At 50.2% G+C, this 22742-nt stretch overlaps 1 protein-coding gene across 2 annotated transcripts in view; it reads right to left on the reverse strand.

Moving 5' to 3' along the window:
* Window positions 1–22171, reverse strand: part of Slc2a9 (solute carrier family 2 member 9) — a 133683-nt gene extending 111512 nt beyond the window's left edge. The window contains exons 1-2 of one of the 2 annotated variants that reach the window (XM_036201124.1): window positions 22112–22171; window positions 15391–15489 (exon numbers count right to left, since the gene is read on the reverse strand). In XM_036201124.1, the coding sequence (XP_036057017.1) occupies window positions 15391–15489; window positions 22112–22171 (159 nt within the window). Of the gene's footprint in view, window positions 1–15390; window positions 15490–17851; window positions 18012–22111 lie in introns of those variants that run through there. The other variant, XM_036201123.1, reaches the window with a different exon arrangement.
* Window positions 22172–22742: the final 571 nt, after the last annotated feature.

Here is a 22742-nt window from a genome sequence, read left to right on the forward strand (position 1 = left end):
TGACATTGACTGCCAGGGTCTGATGTGAGGGACAAATAAGAACACAAAGTCGTGTCCAGCACTGTAATGGAGCTCATACAATCCTCACTTCGATAAAGATGCTCTAAAAACCAGCTCAGCAGATCTACTTCTAGAAAGTTTCATTGCACAACTTTCCTACCGGCCCTAGGATATATGTACTCAAATGTCCATGGTGACATTGTTGGTAATAACCCCAAACAAGAAACAACCCAGATACTCATGGCTGAACAGATAAACCAATTGTAGAACAATCATAATGGGAGACACTACAGCTACAAACGTGAATGAACTACAGATCCTTGCAGAGAGGGACTCTGACATCATAACATCCATCCAAGGAAGTGAAGGAAATCACACAATGGCTCTGAGTCCAATGGTCAGAGAAGCGTATCTGAGTGTCTGCTGGTGGAATTCCACACAGGCGACAAACTGAAGAAAAGCTTTCAATGCCTGGCCAAGTGGCTGCCATGGGAGATGCTGTGAGACATGACTGCTCCATCAGGACCTTTGATTCATCACCACCCAGTTGGTAGCAACATAAATTCTAGACTTACAAGCCACCTTTATCCTGTGGATGAACACATGCATAAGAAACATATTTGTGTTTTATATATTCTTTTGTGAATATATATATATATATTCCCTTTAACATTTAAAAAAATTGGAGAAATGTTCCAGGATGAGGATATATACTGAGGGGCTAGAATAAGGTACTTGACACATAGCATGCAGACCTGCGTCCTGTCCCCGGAATCCATGTTTAAGAAAGAAATCTGGCACAGTGGCACGTGTTTGTGATCCTGGCACTGGGAGATAGACAAGTGGATCCAGCCTAACCAGCCAATCTACTGAGTTGGCATGCCCTAAGCCAAAGAGAGACCTTGTCTCAAAACAAACAAGACCAAATGGACAGCTTCTGAGAAACACCTGACAAAGCTGTTGACCTCTGGCCTCCACACTCATGTATGCACACATGTTTGTGCATGCTCACATAGATGTGCACCCATGCACACATGCATGTGCACACACACACATATCCACCCACGAAATCGAGACAGCAAGGTGGGAAAAGGCTTGGGTGTTCAAAGGAGAGAATCAGTGGTGGAAGACTGAGACAAGAGCCAGGCAGGCGGAGGTGGGAGGGTCCTGATCATGAGTGTGGCTTCCTTGCAGTTTACTCTGGGCAGAATGGATTTTGGAGCAAGGGGTGGGCATGGTGTGTTTGCAGTTTTGCAGGATCTCTCAGACTACAAGGTGGAAATGGAGTCGAAGGGAGGTAGAAAGGAAACTGGGAACCTTGTTGAGAGGAGTATTGGAACCTGTTCAGCCTTCCAAACACCATGGAGGCCTGGGCAGACATGGGTGAATTTGAGACAGACTGGGGAGTAGAGTGGACAGGACCTGCTGGGTGACAGCCTGCAGGTTTGGAGAGGGAGGATATTGAAGAATGTGAAAGAGAAACAGAAGACCCCCAGGTTTCATATGTAAAGGTTCTGAAGGGTAGGGAAGAAGCATGGAGGGGAGGCATCCTCTCTGTGGGAGGTATTAATCTTCTTTTTATTCCCTCTGTTCCCCAGATCTACAACCTCTTTGCTCATGTCATGGAGCGAGGCTAGAACACATTGTCATCAAGCAGAGCAAGTCCTGTTGATGATGACGTTTCCACACCTTTATACACAGGACATCGATTTGCCATCACCCATTGATTCATCCGACAAGAATGTGCTGAACATCGGGCCCTGGGCTGGACATGGAGATCAACCAAACCTAATCCCAAATCTCAAAGAAATAGCAGCCCAACAGAGCTGACAACGTACTGCATCACTTAAGGATGCTCTTGGCTGTAAGCCAAGGAAACCTCGGCTTAAAGTGGCTAAACCACAAGGCTATTTAACTAAATGATAACTCACAGCAGTGGTGAGCCTGGAGAATGGGTGATCTAGTGGCTCCAGAAATCAGTCAGAATGAAGGAGCTTCCTGATGCTTCACTCTGCCTTCCATAGTTTGTCCTCATCCCAAGGCTGCATCCTCTCACAAACGTAGGATGCTACTCACGGCAATTCCAACCATGTGCTTTGCCATTTGTGTATAGCCAGAGAAAGCACTTCTGGGCACTGGTTGATGACTCTCTCCTGGAAAGAACAGACTGGACCCTTCCTTCCCAACCTTCAAAAGGAGCCAACCCTGCCTACACATTGATCTTAGATTTTTGGATGACAGAGCTGTGAGACCATGCAGTTCTGTTGTTCAAGTCCATGGTACTTGTAATAGCAGTCTTAGCAAAACCACACTGTCTCCAAGGATTCACCACTCCCTTCTTTCAACCAGTCTAAACCACCACCTGCTTACCAGGGCTGCCACAGTGCTAAACCTTGCTCCCTCACCAAATGGCCATGAGCATCCTCTCTGAAGGAACACATCTCTATCAGTGGCTATGTGTCAAACATTAACTGCTGAGTCATATGAAGTCTCTGCACACACTAATCTCCTTCCTATCTGGGGACAGGACTCAGCTTTCTCACAAGGCCACTTACCACTTTGGAGGCTGAGAATGTCACACACCCTTTTCCAGTATCCCCCGTAGCTAGGGAGTGAACATGTGGACAAGATTCAGCCAATCTGATGACTAGACTTCAAATGCCATTCCGATGGAATGTGGCAGCTTCCCAAAGCAGCTGTTGGGTGGTGACCTGTGCTGGGAAGGCTGAGGAAGATGCCTGAGGCCCAGCTCTGAGTGTGGATTTGGGGCATGATGTTGGGTGTAGAACTCTGAGCCTGGCTCAACTCACTTTTTTTTTTTTTTTTTTTTTTTCAGAGCTGAGGACCAAACCCAGGGCCTTGTGCTTTCTAGGCAAGCGCTCTACTACTGAGCTAAGTCCCCAACCCCCAAACTCTCTATTTTTTAATGATGCAAAATTATTTGTGTAGCTTAAACTATGGAAACCACCAAATGATACCTTGTCTCATTTTTACCTCAGACAAACTGGAGATAGATTCCTTCATGTGAAAATGAGGCTTTAAGTGGTAGAGGCTATGAAAGGGTGTCAGGCTCTCGTGGGGTAGGGGACATTTGTGCTGTAGCTGCTGCCTTTAGGGCCCAAAGGAGTTACTCCTGTATACACACTGTTGAACAAACCATGGCGGGGCAAAGTGAAACAGCTAAGTCCACCAGTACAACTGTGGACGTAAAAAGAAATGCCAGAGGCTGGAGAGACGCCTCACTGGATGAGAGCCCCTGCTGCTCTTCCAGAAAACCAGAGTTCAGTCCCAAGCCACCTGTAACTCTAGCTCCGGATAAACCAATACCTTCTACTGACCCCAACACACACATGTGAGCACATACTTGTACACACATACACATAAATAAAATTGATTTTTAAAATAACTAAATAAAAATTTGAAATCAACACCAGTCAAGCCTTTGTATAGGCTAAACTCTGTCGGGTCGTCCAAGTACAATGTAAACAAGGAACACTGTGTACAGGAGCCGGGGTGAGAGCAGCTGAGAGCAGGGAAGGAGGGGCTCCAGAAAGTGAGGGTTACAGGACATGCCAGGACCACAGCGATTATTAACAGGGGCCGGGCCTCTCCCTGTGGAGAAGCTTGCCAAAGCAATGAATGTGCAGAAATTCTCAGGCACTCTTCCTGCCCCTACATAGGCAGGACCTTAACACATGGAGGAGGCTGTTCTTGCTTCTGACATTGCCCCCTATTCCAAGCCTGCCCTGATTCAAGTGGTTAAACTCACTCACAGGGAGTGTAGCCAGCGCCTATGCTGGAGAGCTTGCCTCTTAGCACCTCCCTGGAAGCAATGCTCAGCATCCGGGAATTACTGGGAGAGAACTAATAGGTGTGGACTTGGAGAAAACAGTCCCTTACTCACTGAGTTTCAGTACACCTGGCAGGCTGATGGGAGACCGGAGGGCAAGCGACCATTAACTCCCATGTGCCGCTTTGGGAGCCTGCAGAGATTTCTTGCTTTCATTTTGGAAAAATCATAGAGCAGGAGCCTCTAGAGGAAGCTCTAGAAACTAGAAGACCTGTTGGGGGCAGTCTGTGTTCCCTACAACACGCAGCTCACAGGGGCTCCCATAGCCCTCCAAAGTGCTGCTTGTGGTGGCTAATTTGTCCTCCTGCTGGGAAGCCAGCGATGGCCCAGAAGGCAGTCTGTGGTCACTAGAATCAGGTGATGAAACTGCCTCTAACTTATCACACAAACATTCACTGAATTTGGGGTCCCTGGGCCGCTATCTGTCAGCCTGCAGTGTGTGACAGAACAGGCGATTGTGTTTTAAATTGGGCTTTTCCTTTGCGTCTGATAGCCGCGAGTAATTGCAATAATAAACAACCAGGACACAGGCGCCCTTCATGGGACCATGGACTCTTCAGAGATCTGGATGCCTATCCTCATCACCTCCGCCCACAGCCCCGTGGAGGGGGAGCATTTTGGTTCTCTTTGAGAGCAGGTGAAGAATTGGATTCAGAACTGTAAAACCCTCACCTAAACTCACAGCACTGGCATGTGCTGCCGTCAGGAATGAAGCCTGGGCAGTGGCCTCAGACACAAATCTTAATCACTACTTTATTCCAACTCTTTTTTAAAAAAATAATTTTTATTCATTTTTGAAATTTTGATTTATTTATACAATGTGTTTTGCTCATATCGATACACCTCTACCTCCCTCCTACTACCTCTGGGGCCCCCCACCCCATTACCCTCCCAGTCTCATGCCTTTCTTTTTGAAAATTTAGTTCTAAAGATTTTGTTTTAAATGTGTATGAGTGGTTTTGCCTGCACATATGTCTGTGTACCCTGCGTGTTCTGTGCCCACAGAGGAAGAAAACACTGGAGCGTCTGGAATGGGAGTGACAGATGGTTGGGAGTTATCATGTGGGAGCTAAGAACCTAAGGAGCTCTCTGTGAGGGTAACAAGAGCTCTTAACTGTTGGGCCATCTCTCCAGCCCCTCACTTAGGCTGTCCAGTCAGTAAGCACTAAGGATGCTCTTGTCTCCTCCTCCCCGGCCCTGGGATTACAAGCAGGCAGGACTGTATAGGAATTTTATATAGGTGCTAGGTACAGAACTCAGGCCCTCGTTCTGTGGCAAGCACTTTACCCACTGAGTCATCTACTGAGGCCTGATTTCAACCCTTTTTCTTTAAATTAATTTTCTTACTTTAATTTGTATGCACATTGGTGTTTTGCCTAGATGTATGTCTATGTGAGGATGTTGGATCCCCTGAAACTACAGTTACAGACAGATGTGAGCCATCATGTGGGTGCTGCGAATTGAACCTGGGTCCTCTGGAAGAGCAGTCCATGCTGTTAACCACTGGGCCATCTCTCCTGCCCCCCTGATTTCAACTGTTTATGTAGAAAACAGAGAAACGATTCCACCAGCACCTCTGTTGCGTGCTGCCTAGCTTTATGCTGAGAAGACACAGAATGCATGCTGACTGGCCGCTGAGCAGGAGGCATTGGTGTGCACATTAGCTATTCAAGGAAGTTCACTTCAACATGAGCAAGACAGAATCTGGAAGAACCACAGAGCCTGCTGGACTTGGCCAGGTTGGCATTTGTTATCTTCTGCTGCCTCTCAAAGTCATGTGACTCTAGTCCTTGCCCATGGGGGAGGCTGTAGGAGCACTTTCTCCCCAAGGAGTGTGAACAGAGTGGCTTTGTGAGCATCTATCTGCATTCACACAGGCCCCTGCACTCACTCCCTTTCCCTGTCAGCTAGCCACACCCCAGGAAAGCATCAGGGGACTCAAAGGCCACTGAGAATGGTGGGACCACAGGCTTTATGGAGCAGAACCCCATGATCACCTGCCTTTGATAGTGACATGAGTGTTAAAATGAGCATCCATGGTGTCGAGCTTATTGTTACAGCTGCTGAGTTTCCAAAGCACAATCCACCTGATTCCAAAGCCCCAGGTGTGACTCACAGTGACGTGAGACTTCAAGGGAGCAAGATTTAGGCTGTAGCATGAGGGCTAACAGGAGTGGAGATATAGACCTTTACCTAACATTTCTTTCTAATGCTTTTGAGGAAACTGTCAGCTTCCATTTGAAGAAAACATTCTTCAACTCAAGATAGTCTTCAGGTCACTGTGGTAGTGAGACTCTGGGCTGACTCTGCAGCATCCTCATCTTGTATCCCATGCTGTCTTTTCCATTGACCCTACATCCAAGAAGCCTACTCCTATGTCTTTTTCTTTGTCTCTACACATCTTTTTCCTTACGTTGGGAACCAGATATGCACCTGCCTCCAACGATAAACTCCTGTCCTTCTGTCTCCAGGGATCTCAAGAGCCAGTGAAGACAAGTCTACCAGGACAACATGAGCACAAAATGCTGTGACTATAGAATCCAGTCACATGACCTAGATCAGGGAAGTAAAAACTGCAGGTAGGCTGGGTCCAAGCTGAACGACTATGGACAGAGGGAACAAAATACCCAAGGAGCATAAGCCGGACATAACATAGACATAGAGGAGCTACACATGGCCTGATGGGGCTGAAGCGTGGCCCAGCTCGGGAGAAAGGCTGTAGGGCAAGGCAGGGGCTGGCTATGACTGGCTTTCCCCACATGCTGTCAGTGTGCCCTTGGTCCTACAGCTCCCAGAGGGTCTGTGTGTGGGTCAGCAGCTGTGGTTTGTTACCTGGGTGTTCATTGTAGGTATAGCTTGGAGGTTCTTCCAAGGTTTAGAGCGGATGAAGTCAGGGTGGTGAGGAAGCTTCTGCATTTGGTACTAGATGGTGAGCTGATAGGACTTAAGATGAACCCCATAATGAGTGCTGACTAGGGTTTAAACTGCAAAGAAATGCCTAAGAGGCAGCGTGGGTAAAGGGAAAGAGACTGAGTGCATAGCAGTCAATGACCACCTTGACCCCAAGACTTGCTTGCACCTTTGAGTCCTTTTGAGACCTTTAGGGCAGCCTGATGCAGCTCAAGTTCTGCATCTCCAGGCAGTGCTCTTGGGGCCAGGGACCTTGGTAGCTGTTTTTTTTCCTTTGGCATCTTTGCCACTTACCTGCTGGGTGACTGAACGAGTTACTTAACCTCTCGGAACCTCAGGTCCCCCAACTAATGTCATTGCCCCTTCCAGGATTTACTGTGAGGACTTATAGGAAGAGAAAAAACAGCCTTGTCCTGGGTCGTTAGAGTCCCACAAGAGAATCCAGGCAGAGATGTAGCTGGTGGCAAAGGACTCAGTACCATTATATTTCTGTGTCTGTAAAATAAGGGAGGTCTAGACACATTTGCTTCCTAGGCCCAAGAATCTATAAATAATTCACCATTACCTCCCATAAAAACCCGAGGACCATGCTTTGGCAATAAATTGGACTCTGCAATTTCCTTCCTCCAAGAGATGGCAGGAAATGCCAGGCAATGGAAGGCAAATTACCTTGCAGCCCAGTTGGGTTTGTGATATTAGCACCGCTAGATTCATCAAGACCCTGGCAAGCATTCATCTGCATCGACTCTCAGGGGTGCCATAAATATATACAGAAATAGAATACTCTGTGGGTGGTCCAGAGGGCTCACGTATTGCCTAACAGAGCCAGACGTACCTGAGGGGCTGCTAACGAGTCAGCACCAGCAAACACGGGCGGAAGGAGGGAACCGATATAGATGCCCTTACCAAGGCTCCTTGATCTATGTGCCACACAGTCCCCGTGGGGTCACCTCATGTCACCTGGCTCCCTACACCGAAGTGGCACACAGTAGGTGCTCTCTACATCTCAATGGCATCCCCTGTAAGCAGATATACTGTTTCTAGATCTGTCTGAATTTCTCCACACCCTCAGAGTCTCTCCCTCCAGTTTCCCCTCCCCCCACCTGCCTGGGTGGGCTGTCCTACCTCTCTGATGGTAGTAGCCACTGCTCCCCTCCCCCACCCCCATCCTACTGAGCAAGGACTCCCTGCAGCCATGATGACACTGTGCTCTTTACCCGACTGGGGCAACAAGGGCATTTCCCCAGGGGCTCTTAATGACAAGAAAGCTCTGAATCAAAGATAAAGGCTTCCCAGCTCTAGCAAGCTGAGACTCCAGGGAGCGGAGCAGGGGAGGAGGTAGTGGGGCTCCACTTCCTAAAACACCCAAGGAGGGGTTTGGGGATTTAGCTCAGTGGTAGAGCGCTTGCCTAGCAAGGGCCAGGCCCTGGGTTCAATCCTCAGCTTAACAAACAAACAAACAAACAAACAAACACCCAAGGAGGCCTCTTCTGCCAGTCAGTAACCCTACCAGTTCTGATCAAAACCAAACCACACCCGGTGGAGACTCACTGCTCCCAATTTAAATATCACAGCAGCATCTTAGAGACAAATTAGAAGTGACAACCGCGGTTTAGAGATGTGCAGTGCAGTGTGAAAAAAAAACCCATGATGGAGACTTCCCAGTGCGTGGAAGGATGCTCATTACATAAACAAGACACTGATGGAGGTGTGTGGGGGCGGGGCGTGAACCGTAAGAAATAGCCTCTGTGCTAACATGTCGAAGAGCAGGTTTACATGAAGCCTTTCCAGGGCCTCTGGGAAGAGCCCAGGCTTTGGCTGTTGGGATGATTGAACGGGTTGCCTTGAGCAGCTGCTCACTCTCCCCTTCGTTAGTACCATGGGGTTGTTACCCTGGCATGGTCCTGACTCATGATTCATGCCAGGGGTTCAGTTGTCAAATCTCTGGCTCTTCCCCTAAGTCTGTTGCTTTTACAACTGCCAAACAAGACCACATGAAAGCAAGAAAGAGGGTGTGGAAAGCGGAGCAAAGCAGGGGGAGAGTCTCGGGTTCAGAGATGCCCATTCTATCTGCCTGCCAGCTGTTTCTGGCACAGTGACACCTTATCTCACAAAAACAAACACCCACAGCTAATTGAGCATCTCTGCTTGTACTCTTGTTTATCTAGACTGCAGTCCTTCTTGGAGGCTCTTCCTGGGGGCTACCCCAGAGGTCATTCTGCCCACTTCTGCTCTTCGTGCCTCAGTGCAGTGTAGGACAAGAGGGGCAGGGGTCCTACTGACATTGACATTCTACACAGGTCTGCAACTGCCCCGCCTGTCCAATGACGGAAACTCATTCCAGCTACCAGAGAGCTGCATGTGGAGCTCAGACAGCTTACCGCAGCTGCAATGTCTCCATCCAGCCCTCCCTGGCCTCTTGAGTGCAGGCTCGGGGAGACCACATGAACCAAGGCATATCTCCCTCTGCAGCTCTGGCCATCTTCCAGCAGTACTCACAAATCCAGCGCCCTGAAGAGCTACATTCTCCTCCTTAAGAGCAAAGCTTAAACAGCATGAATCTGAGGCCGCTTGCCATGTGCCAGAGCAGCATCTCTTGCCTGTCTGCATGACTTCTTGAGAAGCTAGGTCATGTTCAAAGATGTCTGCTTAGCATGTAAATTAGTCTCGGACTCTGCAGCCTTCTGCAAGGGCATCCAAATGCTTTGGGCAGACATGTAGATAGGTCGATGGGTAGATGATAGACAGAAAGACAGGTAATGACAGGGATCGTTACTGGAAACAAACAAACAAACAAAGGCAATCACCAATCATCTGGCAATAAAGTGAAATTCTGGGAAGGAAACATCACAGGAAGACTTCAGTCCAAATCAGGCCATGGTGGCACACACCTTTAATCCCAGTGCTTGGGAGGCAGAGGCAGGCAGAGCTCTGTGAGTTCAAGGCCAGCCTGGTCTACAGAGTGAGTTCCAGGACAGCCAAAGCTACACAGAGAAAGTCTGTCTTGAAAAAAACAAAAAACAACAATGAAAAAGACATCAGTCTGTGTTGGACACAATATAGCTCTGACCATGAGCGAACTGTTCAGCAAGCTAGCCTTCTGCCGGAAACTAAGACACTAGGAGTCCATTGGCACCTCCACACTCTCTTAGAACCCCAAACACAGGGATTAGCCAATGATTTCTAGCCCACTACTTGTTTTGGTAAATAAAGTTTTATTGGTACACAGTTTTACTTACTCATTTACCTGTCTCTGGCTGCTTTCTCACCATAAAGGCAAAGCTAAAGAATTGCAAAAAAGAACCATTTAGCCTTTCTAAACCAAATATGTGGTCTGGACCTTTATAGAAAAATCTGTGTTGACACTGTAGCAGGTCCTCATAAGAAAGCAGAAAGATGGGTCACTAGATAATTATACCTGGATCTGGGTGTCATCTGTGAACACAATAGAGGCAGTGCCTGAATTCTTATACAGGGCAGACTTACACTGTTGATAGCAATTTGATTGGGAGAGAGAGACCCAGAAAACTTGTCTCATAGCCACAAAAAAAAAAAAAAAAAAAAATGCAAAGGGCTGGAGAGATGGCTCAGAGGTTAAGAGCACTGGCTGCTCTTCCAGAGGTCCTGAGTTCAATTCCCAGCAACTACATGGTGGCTTATAACCATCTATAATTCAATCTGGTACCCTCTTCTGGCCTGCAGGGATACCTGCAGGCAGAACACTGTATACATAATAAATAAATAATTCTTTTAAAAAAATAAATAAGAATAAAACAAAAGAAAATCCTTTAGAACCCTTATTTTAATCTGTCCAGCACACATGTGTTGCAAACGCTTGCTTTGTGTTGGGTCTTGTTCCTGGTGGTGGCAGAAACAGTAAGGTCAGAGAGCCCATGTCTTCATGAAGCTTAAATTTTAAAGCAGGAAGAGAGACAAGAAGCAAAGCTATACCATCTCGGGTGGTGCCAAATACTACCCATACTAAAAAGGGAAACAATCTGAGTGAAGTACTAGAAAGGCTTAGAGAGGCGCTGTTCCACGTGGGCAGGTCAGGGAAGGTGTCACTGAGGAAGACAGATTTAAGAAGAGGCAGGAAGTAATCAAAGGGAAAGCACGGGTTATCTGAAAGAAAAATGTTCCAGCCAAAGAGAACAGAAAGTACAAAGGGCCTGTGGTGCCAGTGTGGGTGGTGTCTGAGGGGCGGCACCCAGGGCCAAATGGGTGGGAGAGGTAAGGGGAATGCACCTCAGGTTGAAAACCACACTACCTGGGAGCCAGACTCCCCACAGTGCAGTCACAGAGGTCCGCGTGGTTGTCTAAGTTTGATGTGTGGGTTGTGAATTTTGATGCATTTGATAAATACCTCAAATATCCCTTTGGTCTTTGACTGGAGGAGAAACTGTTGGGATCCAGATGGAAACAGGGAAGTTAGTTAGATGGCTCCATGAGCCAGGCTCATGAGACAGAACTGGGGGAGAAGTTGGCAGCCATTACGGTCATCATCCCTACTTCATCAGAGCCTCCCCTGCCTCGGCAGGTTCAATGGCTAAAGACTGTGACAATTTCCTGCAGGCTCACATCAAGTCTAATGTGTGTCAGACAGCTCTCCTGGGCCTGTGAGACCCTTCGAGGGCAGAGCCTCAAGTGGTTCTTACATACCGTGCTCTGCTCCCATCTACTGGCTTGAAGTGACCACAGGCCCTCCCTGGACACATGAAGCCACATGGGTGCTCTGGCCAAAGGAGCTCTGGGTGGGACAGGACAGTCAGATTCTGGGCATCCCTGACAGCAGGGTGAATGGGTTCACTTAGGGTGATGGCATTGAGGGGGAACTTGAGGCGATGGTTACTCCAGGACATACTGGCCTCCACTGGCCTTGGTTTCTTCTATCACATGAGGTTAGCTGAGACTAACCTCTCAGCAGAATGGTCATGAAGATGGAGTGTGTGACTGTGAGCTCTGGCTAGAACAACCAGAGCCCGTGTGTGTGTGTGTGTGTGTGTGTGTGTGTGTGTGTGTGTGTGTGTTTATCTGCACTGGAGGCTTCTAAATATTGAAGTAAAAGAGCTTCTTTTTTTTTTTATATTTAAAGATTTTTTTTTTCATTTTACATACCAACCACAGTTCCCCCTCCTTCCCCTTCTCCCCCTTTCCTCCACTCCCGCTACCCCCATCCACTCCTCAGAGAGGGTAAGGCCTCCCTTGGGGAGTCAACAAAGTCTGGCATACCAAGTTGAGGCAGGACCAAGCCCTACCCGCTGCATCAAGGCAGAGCAAGGTATCCCACCATAGGGAATGGACTCCAAAAAGCCAGCTCATGCACCTGGGATAAGTCCTGGTCCCACTGCCAGGGGCCCCACAAACAGATCAAGCCACACAACTGTCACCCACATTCAGAGGGCCTAGTTCGGTCCCGTGTAGGTTCCCCAGCTGTCAGTCCAGAGTCCTTGAGCTCCCACTAGCTCGGGTCAGCTAGGTAACAAGGAAGACCCTAAGAGGGACACGCATGGATCGCCCCAGTAAGGAGGAAATACATAAGATCTCCTGGGTAAACTGGGGGTCGGAGTGTAGAGGGGAATAGAAGAGCTTCTCCAGGTCAGGCCTGGATGACAGTCAGGGCCAGGTCAGCTAGGTGTGGACTGGTCAAGTAGGGAGACACTGTCTCCCTCTTGGTAAGTAGCTGAAGCATGGGTTCCTTTTGAGACTTGTCACCTGGACCCCGTGTCCCACACTGAAGCTGGTGACCAGGCCTCAGAGTCAGTGCAGTGCTGGGGCCACTGACCACAATCACAACTTTTCTCTCCACACTCGCTGGTGGCAGCCTCTGCCACCCTCTCTGGACACCTCTGCCCTAGTGTCTGAGTCATCCCTTCCCTGGACAGGCTTCTCCTTCACAAGGTCCCCAGGCCTCAACCTCCTGCCATGCTCCCATCTGCACAAGACCCCTCTCCCATGAAGAGTCCACTCTGTTCCCAGCTCCTCTGGCGGCCTCATTCTCCTGGTGCTATCCCTCCCACAGGGCAAGAGAGGATTCAGGGGCCACAGGCCACTGAGCAGGGTCTCTCCAATGTCTTTCCATCTCCCCGAGAGTGCAGGTGAGGTTTTTCACATGCTCCACTGCAACCACTCCATGGAAGAGCTGGGATCCTCACTGCCAGTCTGCTGGCTTCAGCTCCAGGGAAGTCGGACCTGGAAGGACCTCCTGAGTGAGCTTGGCCTTCAGCCCGGCTTCCCTCTTAGGGCTCACAGCCCGGCTGCTGTATGCCTTCCACAGATGGCCTGTTCTCTGCTCCATGTCCTCCTTAACCATACCCCAAAAGTGACCCTTGTCTCCTCGGAACTCCCTAAGTAGACTCGATCCTTCTGCAGTCCTAAGCTCAAGGCTCCACTAAGACCTGACCACAGTGATGCCAAGGTAAATGCCCACAAAGCGTCATGAAGTGTTTTAAAAATAACAAAACGTCAAGACTTTAGGCAGAACCAAGAAGCTTCCTAGGGGAAATTTGGGGGTGCTTCTCTGGCTAATAATAACGTCAGCATTCATACCTCTGTTGGATCATGTTTTCACATGTACCTCTCCTTCCGGCGGGAACCTCAAGGGAGGGAAGGCCAAGGACAGGATGTATGTGACACTCCCAGGCTGTAGAATCCTCAAAGTTTGCACCCAGAGAATGACCACTGTTGTGTTGCAGACATTCTCATTGTCTCCGTGTTCACCCTGCCCCTCAGCTGGCCACACCAAGTGTCCCTATGCTTTAAGAACCTGGCACTGGTGGCCAGTGACAGGGGTTCTAAAAGTCATGGGTTGGATTCAGACAGACCTGGGTCAGTCTCTCAGCACTGCATTCTCCGAGCTGACCTTGGGCAAGCTGCTGTTTTATTGTGATGGGATGAAGGTAACATCAATAAATTGAAATCTACCCCCGCCCCCATACACACACACACCAAATTCCTCTGTTGAAGTCTTAACTCCTTGGGTCTCCCCTCATGAACCTGCTGTGGCTCCCTAGTACCCAGAGGCCAAGGTCATGCTCCTCACCTGCAGTTCTGAGCTCTATTTCTTTTCCTCTCTGTCTTTTCTCTCTTAGAACATTTTCAGTCTGTGGGCTTTCTTCCATTTCTCTGTTTGTTTTCTCAGTACTGGGGACTGACTCTAGGCCTCACCTGAGTTAGGCTTTACCACAGAGCCTCAACCCCAGCCTCCTCAGTTTTCCGCCTCCTCTCCCTCCCACTCTGTCTTCTCATTCCCCCTTGGAGCCGGGTGAGTCCCACTTCCCACTCTCGTCAGCATACCACCATCTCTTTACAGCCAGGCCTTGTGTGCCTTGCTTCCCCTGTCCCTGCCTCTAGGCCTCTACTGGAAATGCTTCCAGCCATGCTGGACTCAGCTCAAGGGCCACCACCCCCAGATAGCCTTCCCGATTCCCAGCACCCAGCATGTGTCAGGTACTCAGTAGATATTTGTTGAGTGAATGACTAAATTGACTCATGGGTCAATGATGTCTCGCTATTCCAAGTTCAAGTCTCTCTTGGATCTCCGTTCCACAAAGGCCTCACCCTTTTGAGTGAATGCCCTGATGACCTTTCCAGATGAAGCAAGCGTCCAAATCCCCAGTGTTTTTTTTGTTTGTTTGTTTGTTTTTTTTTTTTTTTTCAGAGACAAATCCTGCTGAGTCGGTTTCTCATCTTGAAATGACAAGGTCAAAGACGCAGGCAGCTGCAGACATCTGGGGGAGCCATCTGACATCATTTTTTCCCAGGAGCCTTTAGCACTAGAACCCATTTTTGAAATAACTTAGCTAGCACCCCAAATGTCAGCATTAACACATTTTTTACAACCCAGATCTGTCCTGGCACAGATGGAGCCTGCGATCTGTGGCACCTGTACAATCTTGGAGAACCACCAGCCGTGGCTCTCCCGTATGTGACACGGGAGAATGTTGGCACTCAAACAAAACAAAGCCGGAAGAGCTACTGGAGCCGCCAGGCTTCTATCTGCTTCCCAACATGCCCAGTGCTCCAACCACCTGGAGCTCAGAGCCTTTGCCTAGGTTTCTCTGAATCTGCAGCCTCTCAGCCCCACCCTCCACCTGCAAGCCTGGGCTCGGCGTCAGCCTCTCCCCCTCCCTTTACTACTTCCATCTTGCCAGGGGCGTGCAGGAGATAACCTGGCCTCTGGAAGGCCTTCACCTGTTACCAGCAGAGCTCCTGGAATGGATCTCGGACTGAGAAAGGAGCCAGGGGGGTGAGTCATAACAGGTGGCTCCGAGTGTGGTTAAAAATTAAATTTTAAAAAGGTCATGTCAAAGACGTATGAGTCTGTGTGCTCCAGGCTCCTTAACTCCCTGTATTAGAGCCCGCAAGCCCTTTGTGGACCTCTGCAGCCCCCTCCCTCTGTGCCCAAGTGCCCTAGGATAGCTCAGTTCAGGAACTGATTCAGCACTCCCCCCTCCCCCAAGACACCCTCTTCTATTGTCACCCTGTTTTTCCTGATCACCCTTAGCAAGCAGCTTTGCACTCAACCGGGTGTTCCCTGCGTTGCAGGTAGCTGGCCTAACGCTGGGCTTGTGACCCCAAACTCTCTGTGTGGGCGCAGCGCCCTCTGGCGGGCGGATCGCGCGGGCACTCACCGGCGTGGGCGCGTTCACCACCGAGAGGTTGTAGCCGTAGAGGAAGGAGGATCCGAAAGCTCCCACGAGAGCGGCCACGACGAGCGACCAGGACCAGTCCTGGGAAAGGAGAGGAAAGCGTCAGAGTGGGTTGCCCCCTTAATGGGCAGGCGGTCCAGAGGGAATTCAAGGCGGGAAAAGTCGCAGGATAGGGAAAGGGGCGTGCGGCAGGCAGAGTTCCCGCCCGGAGGTCTGGCCAGGTGGCTGTCTTCCTGCAGGGCTACCTGAGGATCTCGGCCCACCCCCCACAGTTTAGCAGACCTCTGGGGGATGTGGCCGCTGTCTGACCCAGGAGGAGCAAAAAGCCAAGCTAAGTTCTCTGCAGAGGCTGGCGGTCCTTGAGCACCATGGCCAGACATTGTCCTAAGCGCTTCCTATGGTATCATTCTTCCCCTAAATCCCTAGACTAGTCAGTCCGGTTCCATCCAGTGTCACAGAGGAGGGAGAAAGGGGTGCAGAGCTGTCCCTGGTGCTGCCTGGGGAGGAGCCTGGAGCCAGAGCTGGTTCCTATTGCAGGACAAGACTCCTCCCTATCAGCATGGCTGACTCTTCACCTGGGTCTGAGACCACACAGATGCATGTGCATGTACACACATGTATCGCTCCAGACCAAAGAGCCTGCAAACTGCTCAGCACACCTACAATAAGGACGCAGGGCATGTGCTGAGAATGTGGCATCTGCATCCAAGGACACCTGGCGCAGCCACATCCATGAGGACCACAACCAGGAACTGGCCATGCTCCCAAACACCTGGGGACTGGAGCGCTATCACAGGCCCCTGGTCTCGTGGAGGAGACCAGGGCATGCATTTTGTAGGTGTGAGTTCCTGACACCCCCTCACTACCCCTCATGAGCCAAGGATATCTCAAGTTTATTCAGTTTAGAGACCAAGATCAGGCACACATAGTCTGGAAGGCGACACTGGCCCAGCAAGTCCATGCTCTACCCTCTAGTCTCTTCTTGCTAGGCTTCAGTAACACACAGTTGTGGGCATCTGAGCAGAGATGGGAGCTTGCTGGGGTTCAACTTGTCCATCTATAAAATGGGTTCTTTTTTTGTTTGTTTGTTTTTTTGTTTTGTTTTGTTTTTTGTTTTTTGAGACAGGGTTTCTCTGTGTAGCTTTGGAGCCTGTCCTGGAACTCACTCTGTAGCCCAGCCTGGCCTTCAACTCACAGAGATCCACCTGCCTCTGCCTCCCGAGTGCTGGGATTAAAGGCGTGCGCCGCCGCCGCCGCCGCCGCCGCCGCCGCCGCCGCCGCCCGGCTAAATGGTACTGCTGCTGAGAAACCAGTACGCTGCCAGACACAGTCGGGTTCTCAAAGGAAAACAAAGCCCCAAACTCTTTTTCTTCCTCTCCTTACTTCCCTCTGATCCTGCCTCTGCCAAGATAGACAAGCTTCAGCTCTCCATGCTGTCCACCCGAGGTCCTCTAAGAGGCTCTCTCACTTCCCGAGAGCCACTGCCAAAGCCCCTTCCTCTGGGAAGCCTCCTGAAAGCCAGCTGCGTGCCTCGCCTTGGCTCTCATGTTTATCTCTTTGATTCAACTTTGGATCCTAACACTGCAGCTTTCACAGTGTTGTAAGTTACATGGCCACTCCTTGATCCGGCTTCCTCATCTTTAAGATGGGAGTGATAATAGAATCCACAACATAATCTTGCATAAGAAGGGGAGAGCCTGGCACTGGCCCAAGTCGCGTGTCAGGCTCCAGGGGGTGGGGCTTGTCCTGAGGGCTGAGGCTATGTTGCTTGCCTCCTGGGTCTACTGAGGCAGTCCTGAGTAGATGCTGGTGGCACCGTGGAAGACAGAGCGTGGGGGATGTCACTCCAGGGATGGGCATTGCCAAATAAAATGGGTCCAGGGCAGTGTTGTGTAGTAGGAGGAGTTGAAGTATCACCGGGTCTGAGCTCAGAGACCATTTCCTCCAACTGCCCAGCACAGCTAGACTAAGCAATTTTTTCTAGGCCCTTGCGCCTCCCCTTGGCTCTCAACCCTGATCTTCTTAAGGGTGGACTGCTCCCATCAGGCCTGGAGAGGTCTTGCCAGGCAGGGGAGGATGGCAAGTAGAAGCCATCTCCTGCCTCATCCCTTCCTCTGGGGGTTCTCTGCTTCTCTGTGCCTATTGAGTTGGTGATCCTCTGTGGCCTGCTGCCCCCCCCCCCACACACACACCCTGCACTTCAAACTGAGCCCAGGAAAAGATGACCAGCCCTGAGCAAGCATGAGGTGGCTGCCCACCAGAACCTCATTCTCAACACACTGACAGAATGCTAGAATGGAGGCCCCGGAGTCAAACTCCAGCATGCCTGCTCTGGGGTGTTACACTGCACACTTGCCAGACACAGGCCGACGGGCTGAGCTCTGACCCAAAGCAGCCACCCAGGCCTGGACTCCCCAAAGCAGAGAAGCCATTCTGCGTTTACCTTCTTCCTCCTCAGCTGGTGACCCACAGGCAGCTCCCCAGGGCAACTGGTGTCATGTATCAGGGAAGCTAAGGTGAGCTCCCTGGCATCCATGTTTTGTTTTTTTTTCTTCCTGGCCCCAGGACCCTGGACTTGCCAGGGCATCTCCACAGTGAGGAGGCAGAGTCCACAGGAAGGAGGGCAGAGCAGGAAGTGTGGCTATGTGATCATGCCTGAACAGGAAGCGAGCAACATTGCTCTCCTTCCCCTAAGCAACTGGAGAGTCTAAAAAGAACATCTGCTTTCCCCAGTCACGCCCAAATCGTGAGGCTTTTTCTTCCGTGGTTTTTTTTTTTTTTTTTTTTTAAGGTTCTCTCTAACAAGGCCTGAGCTCTGGATGGCGCAGCTGGCACAGACCCAGAGAAACTTCCTAAGAATTAAGGGCAAAGGTCATTGGCTTAGCCTTCGAAGCTGGGTGAGTTCCAGTGCTGAGTCTTCCACTTACTGTGTGTCCACAGGCAAGTCCTGACACTTCTCTGAGCTTCCACTCTGACAGGGCCAAATGGAATATTGATCTTTCTCTAAATATCCTGCACAGTCATCCTGCTGCTCAAATGGCCTACAGGCAGCCCGAGCAGCCTGCAGGAATGTCTGTGGACCTCTCCACAGGCCCCACCCAGCTCAATAAAAGCATAAAGAGACAATGACATCACGCACATCAGGATAGCATGAGAATTAATTCATGCTGTGACCTGTTTGCTCCAGTGTCAGTCAGCGAAGTATCTTCAGTGAGCCATGCTCAAGACAGGCTGTAGATCTGCTTGGGAGATTCTGGGAAGGGACAGTAGCAGGCTTGGGTAATGCAGAATGCCTAGGAGATGAACTGCAGGGGTCAAGTCCCCATACAAGACTCTGAGAAGCTAGCAAACTATGTTTAGTGGAGGGGACACATGGAGATAAGGAATGTGAGAAAGAGAACTATTCGGAGAACCTGATTGTCACATGCACCTGAAGGCATCCAGCCTTAGATGCACAGCAAGGAGACAGTGCTGCCCAGGGTAAGGGGGAACCACCCTGAGCCAAAAAAAAAAAAAAAAAAAAAAAAAAAAAAAAAAGCCTTAGTCCTCAGCCAGGGATTCACAGAGCCCAGGTAATTGCTCAGTATGATGTCCTCAGTCAGTGACACCTCCTGCGGGCAGAGATAGTGGATGCTACCTGGAAAAACAAAAAACAAAACAAAAACAAAACAAAACTACGGGTAGGCGGGTAGCAGAGTCAGGGGCTGCCACACCCTTACACGCTAAGGACAGGCGGTGGTGGCGCACGCCTTTAATCCCAGCACTCGGGAGGCAGAGCCAGGCGGATCTCTGTGAGTTCAAGGCCAGGCTGGGCTACAGAGTGAGTTCCAGGAAAGGTGTGAAACTACACAGAGAAACCCTGTCTCGAAAAACAAAACAAAACAAAAAAGGGACATAACAATCATAGTCTCATTTCTTCCTTACCCACCACCAGCTTTCCTCAGTGTACTGAGGAACAGTACACTGTTCTCTTTGCAACAACAGATCTCATCCGCTATTAAAAGCTTGCTGAAATTTCATCAGGTGACCCCGACCCCACTTAAACTTCCCACTGAGGCGGCAAGCTCAGGGGACCAGATCCAGGTGGTCAACATATGCCTGCAAGTACAGCCAGGCCTGATATCACGGAGGGTGCCAGGGTCCTGTGCCACTCTGAGAGCTGTCTTGGGGGAACTAATTGGCTTTCTGCTTCACCCTCATGCTTGTCATTGAGGACAGGATGCCTAGAGGTCAGATGTCCCTCTTCTGTTCTGCTGGGCTATCCCAAATTGAACCTTAGAGGGTGGCCAGGGTGACCTAGAGATGCCTACATGCCACATCTCTCTCTCTCTCTCTCTCTCTCTCTCTCTCTCTCTCTCTCTCTCTCTCACACACTCACACACACACACACACACACACACACACACACCCATGAGAGTTGACAGTTATGGTAACAATGAAAAAGAAGCACAGGGGAAAAAGAGATGGGACTCAAATTCCTTGACATCTCCACCTATTGTGAGAAAACACGTGGATATTCCCTGACTTGCTACTGGCTCCCCTCTATTCTTTGCCAAGAACACCCACCACTTTGACTATGAGACGTGAACGGGGGAATCCGTCCACGCAAAGGTCCCAGCGGCGTCGCTCTGGGCCCCCGTAAGCTCTTGGATGTGTTTGGGGAGGGTCGAGGAGTGCTAAGCAAGGGGATCTTCCCAGCTGCTAAGTGTTAAGTCTGAGCCAGTCAGGCTTGGTGTTCCCACCATTTTACAGACGCTAGCAGGCACCCTGTGGTGGGATTGGGTGTGGGGAGGGGAAGGTGTCTGTGCTAGACTCCCTGGGGCCTCCAGGCTTCAGCTTCTGAGAAATCCCAGAGGTGAGACCACTCAGTCTCCTGCAGCAGGTCTCCAAGTTGACTCTGGGCTCTTGGTTGCTACAAAGAAGCAAACAGCCTGTCTAAATTTGTAAGCAATCTATGTAAACTCCAGGAAAATGATAGGCCCCTAATGCTGGCCTTAATAGGCTCCACTCTGGCCCTACTCCTCCCATTCCAGGCCCCTCAGAAAGCCCGCCAAGGGTCAGCTCCTCCCCCCACCCAAGATGCTCAAGACCATGCCTACCCGGTATTTAAGATACGGTCTCTAAACTGGCCATGTGATTTCTCTACTGTTTCTTCCCCCGAGAATCACCCAGGGATGCTTTGCTCATTAGACCTGGACTTTTCTTTTTTTTTTCAGAGCTGAGGACCGAACCCAGGGCCTTGTGCTTGCCAGGCAAGCGCTCTACCACTGAGCTAAATCCCCAACCCCAGACCTGGACTTTTAATTTGGCCTGATCTGATTTATTGTATCCTTGTAGAAACTCAATATTGGGGTATGGAAACTGTTCATCTAGGAACACCACACACACACACACACACACACACACACACACACACACACACACACACACAAGGGCTGAGGCATCCCCTCACCCACTGAAGGCAACTGAGATGACCTTTCTCTACAGCGACACCCCCTCACTGCTAGATCCTTCATTTCCCCATCGTGGGAGAAGATCCTTCCCTGTAGTGGGTAGCTGTTCCAGCTGGTAACTGCCATGCCTACCTATGACGTGCCCCTGGGAAGGGGCCAAGACAGGAGCCCTTAAGACCCGAGATCCGGACCTGCCAGCCCTCTTGGTTCCTGGTGACCCTGGATGCTGGATGGCAGGCCGAGTCAGAGTTCTCCAGAGAACCCCCGCTGGATTGCACCTCACCTCGCCCAGACCCTGTAACCAACCCCTTTACTGGCTGTAAGTTACCCCCAAATAAATCTTCTTTTTAAGTACCCAGAGTTGCCTTGATAAATCCCCACAATACTTCCCCTTCCTAAATACTTTGAAGCAGCCTCCCATATCTTCTCCAGTGCCCTGATATTTCCTCTCTTCCTTCCCTCTTCTTTTGGACCCCTGCCACATCCTCTCTGGCATTAAATCAATCCTGTTGCTGGAAGGACTGATCTTTATCAGTGTCCTCTATCCTAATCGAGACCATCTGCTAAAGAATTCCTAGAGAGGCAGAAAAAGGTGGAGTGGGGATGGATTTCAATGCATGCGTGTTGAAATTGCATTTATGCATGCACGAATGTGTGTGTGTGGTGGGGGAGGTGTACACACAGTCTTGAGGCCGAAGATTGATGTCAGACGTCTTCCTCTTATTTGCCACCTTATTTTTTGAGACAGGATCTCTCACTGAATGTGGAGCTCCCCAATTCCTTTAAGCTGGACGGCTAGTGGGTTCCAGAGAATCCACCTGTCTCCACGGCCTGCCTCAGCATTAGCGCTACAGATGCACGCCCGCCACCACTTCTGGGTTCTAGGCAGCAAGGACTTTACTGAGTGAGCCATCTCCCCAGCTCCTCAAATGTATCCTTAAGTTTAAGAACAATGACCAAATCGTTGTCATCGTCAAGGTCCCCTCCTTGATCTTTGGAATGGGGATCCTCACAGCAAGTCCAGAGAGCCAGCAGCATAACAGGACTCTGGTGACCGGCTCCCTGTAGAGGCCATCCCAGACCTATATATAGTTCCCAGCATCCCTCACTGCTGCCTCCTGGCACTCTGTCTTCTGCTGTTGTTACCCCTCACCCCATCCCCCAGGGGAGTGGGAAGGAACAGGAAGGCCTGCCCTGTCCTGGTTACCGGACCGCACAGGTAAGGGGAAAACAAACAGAACGGGACTGACCACCTTCCTCTTCTGCTGGCTTTCTTTGTTTCCTGCTGGGTCCTTCTCGCTGAGCTTCATGGTGTGTCTTTCAGGTCTTGGGTTGCCTGTTATTCTGAAGAGCAAGAGAAAGGATGCTATTTAGCCTGCTGTCCAAGATATGTAAGTCAGAGGGGCACCCATTACTCCAGCTACTCCAGAGACAAAGGCGGGAGGTCACAAGCCCAAGGCCCTACTTGTCTGCACAGCAAGTCAAGGCCGGGCTGGTAACTTAGTGAGAACTTGTCTCAAAATAAAGTGTTTTGTAAAGGAGTCGGGATGTAGCTCAGTGGTAGAACACTGGCTTAGCACACATGAAGTCCTGGGTACAACCCACAGTACCCCACAAAAAAAGAGGAAGTCACAGGAGGCACGCTGAAAGATGCCCTCTGGCAAGGACACCAGGATGAGACACTGCAGTGTCCTCACTGGACCCCAGATCCCCAGAAGACCCAGGCACCTCCTGGCACAACTCCACTTTAGGAAACATGAGGCAGGGCTGTGTATCCCATGGCTGCCTCATAGCTTAGGGAATGCAGACTGTTCCTCGCAGGAGACACACTCAGAAGGTCATGCTCACAAAGGCACACATAGGGAACACCAGACTGTCTGT

Source organism: Onychomys torridus, chromosome 10, assembly GCF_903995425.1.
Source record: "Onychomys torridus chromosome 10, mOncTor1.1, whole genome shotgun sequence".
NCBI lineage: Eukaryota > Metazoa > Chordata > Mammalia > Rodentia > Cricetidae > Onychomys > Onychomys torridus.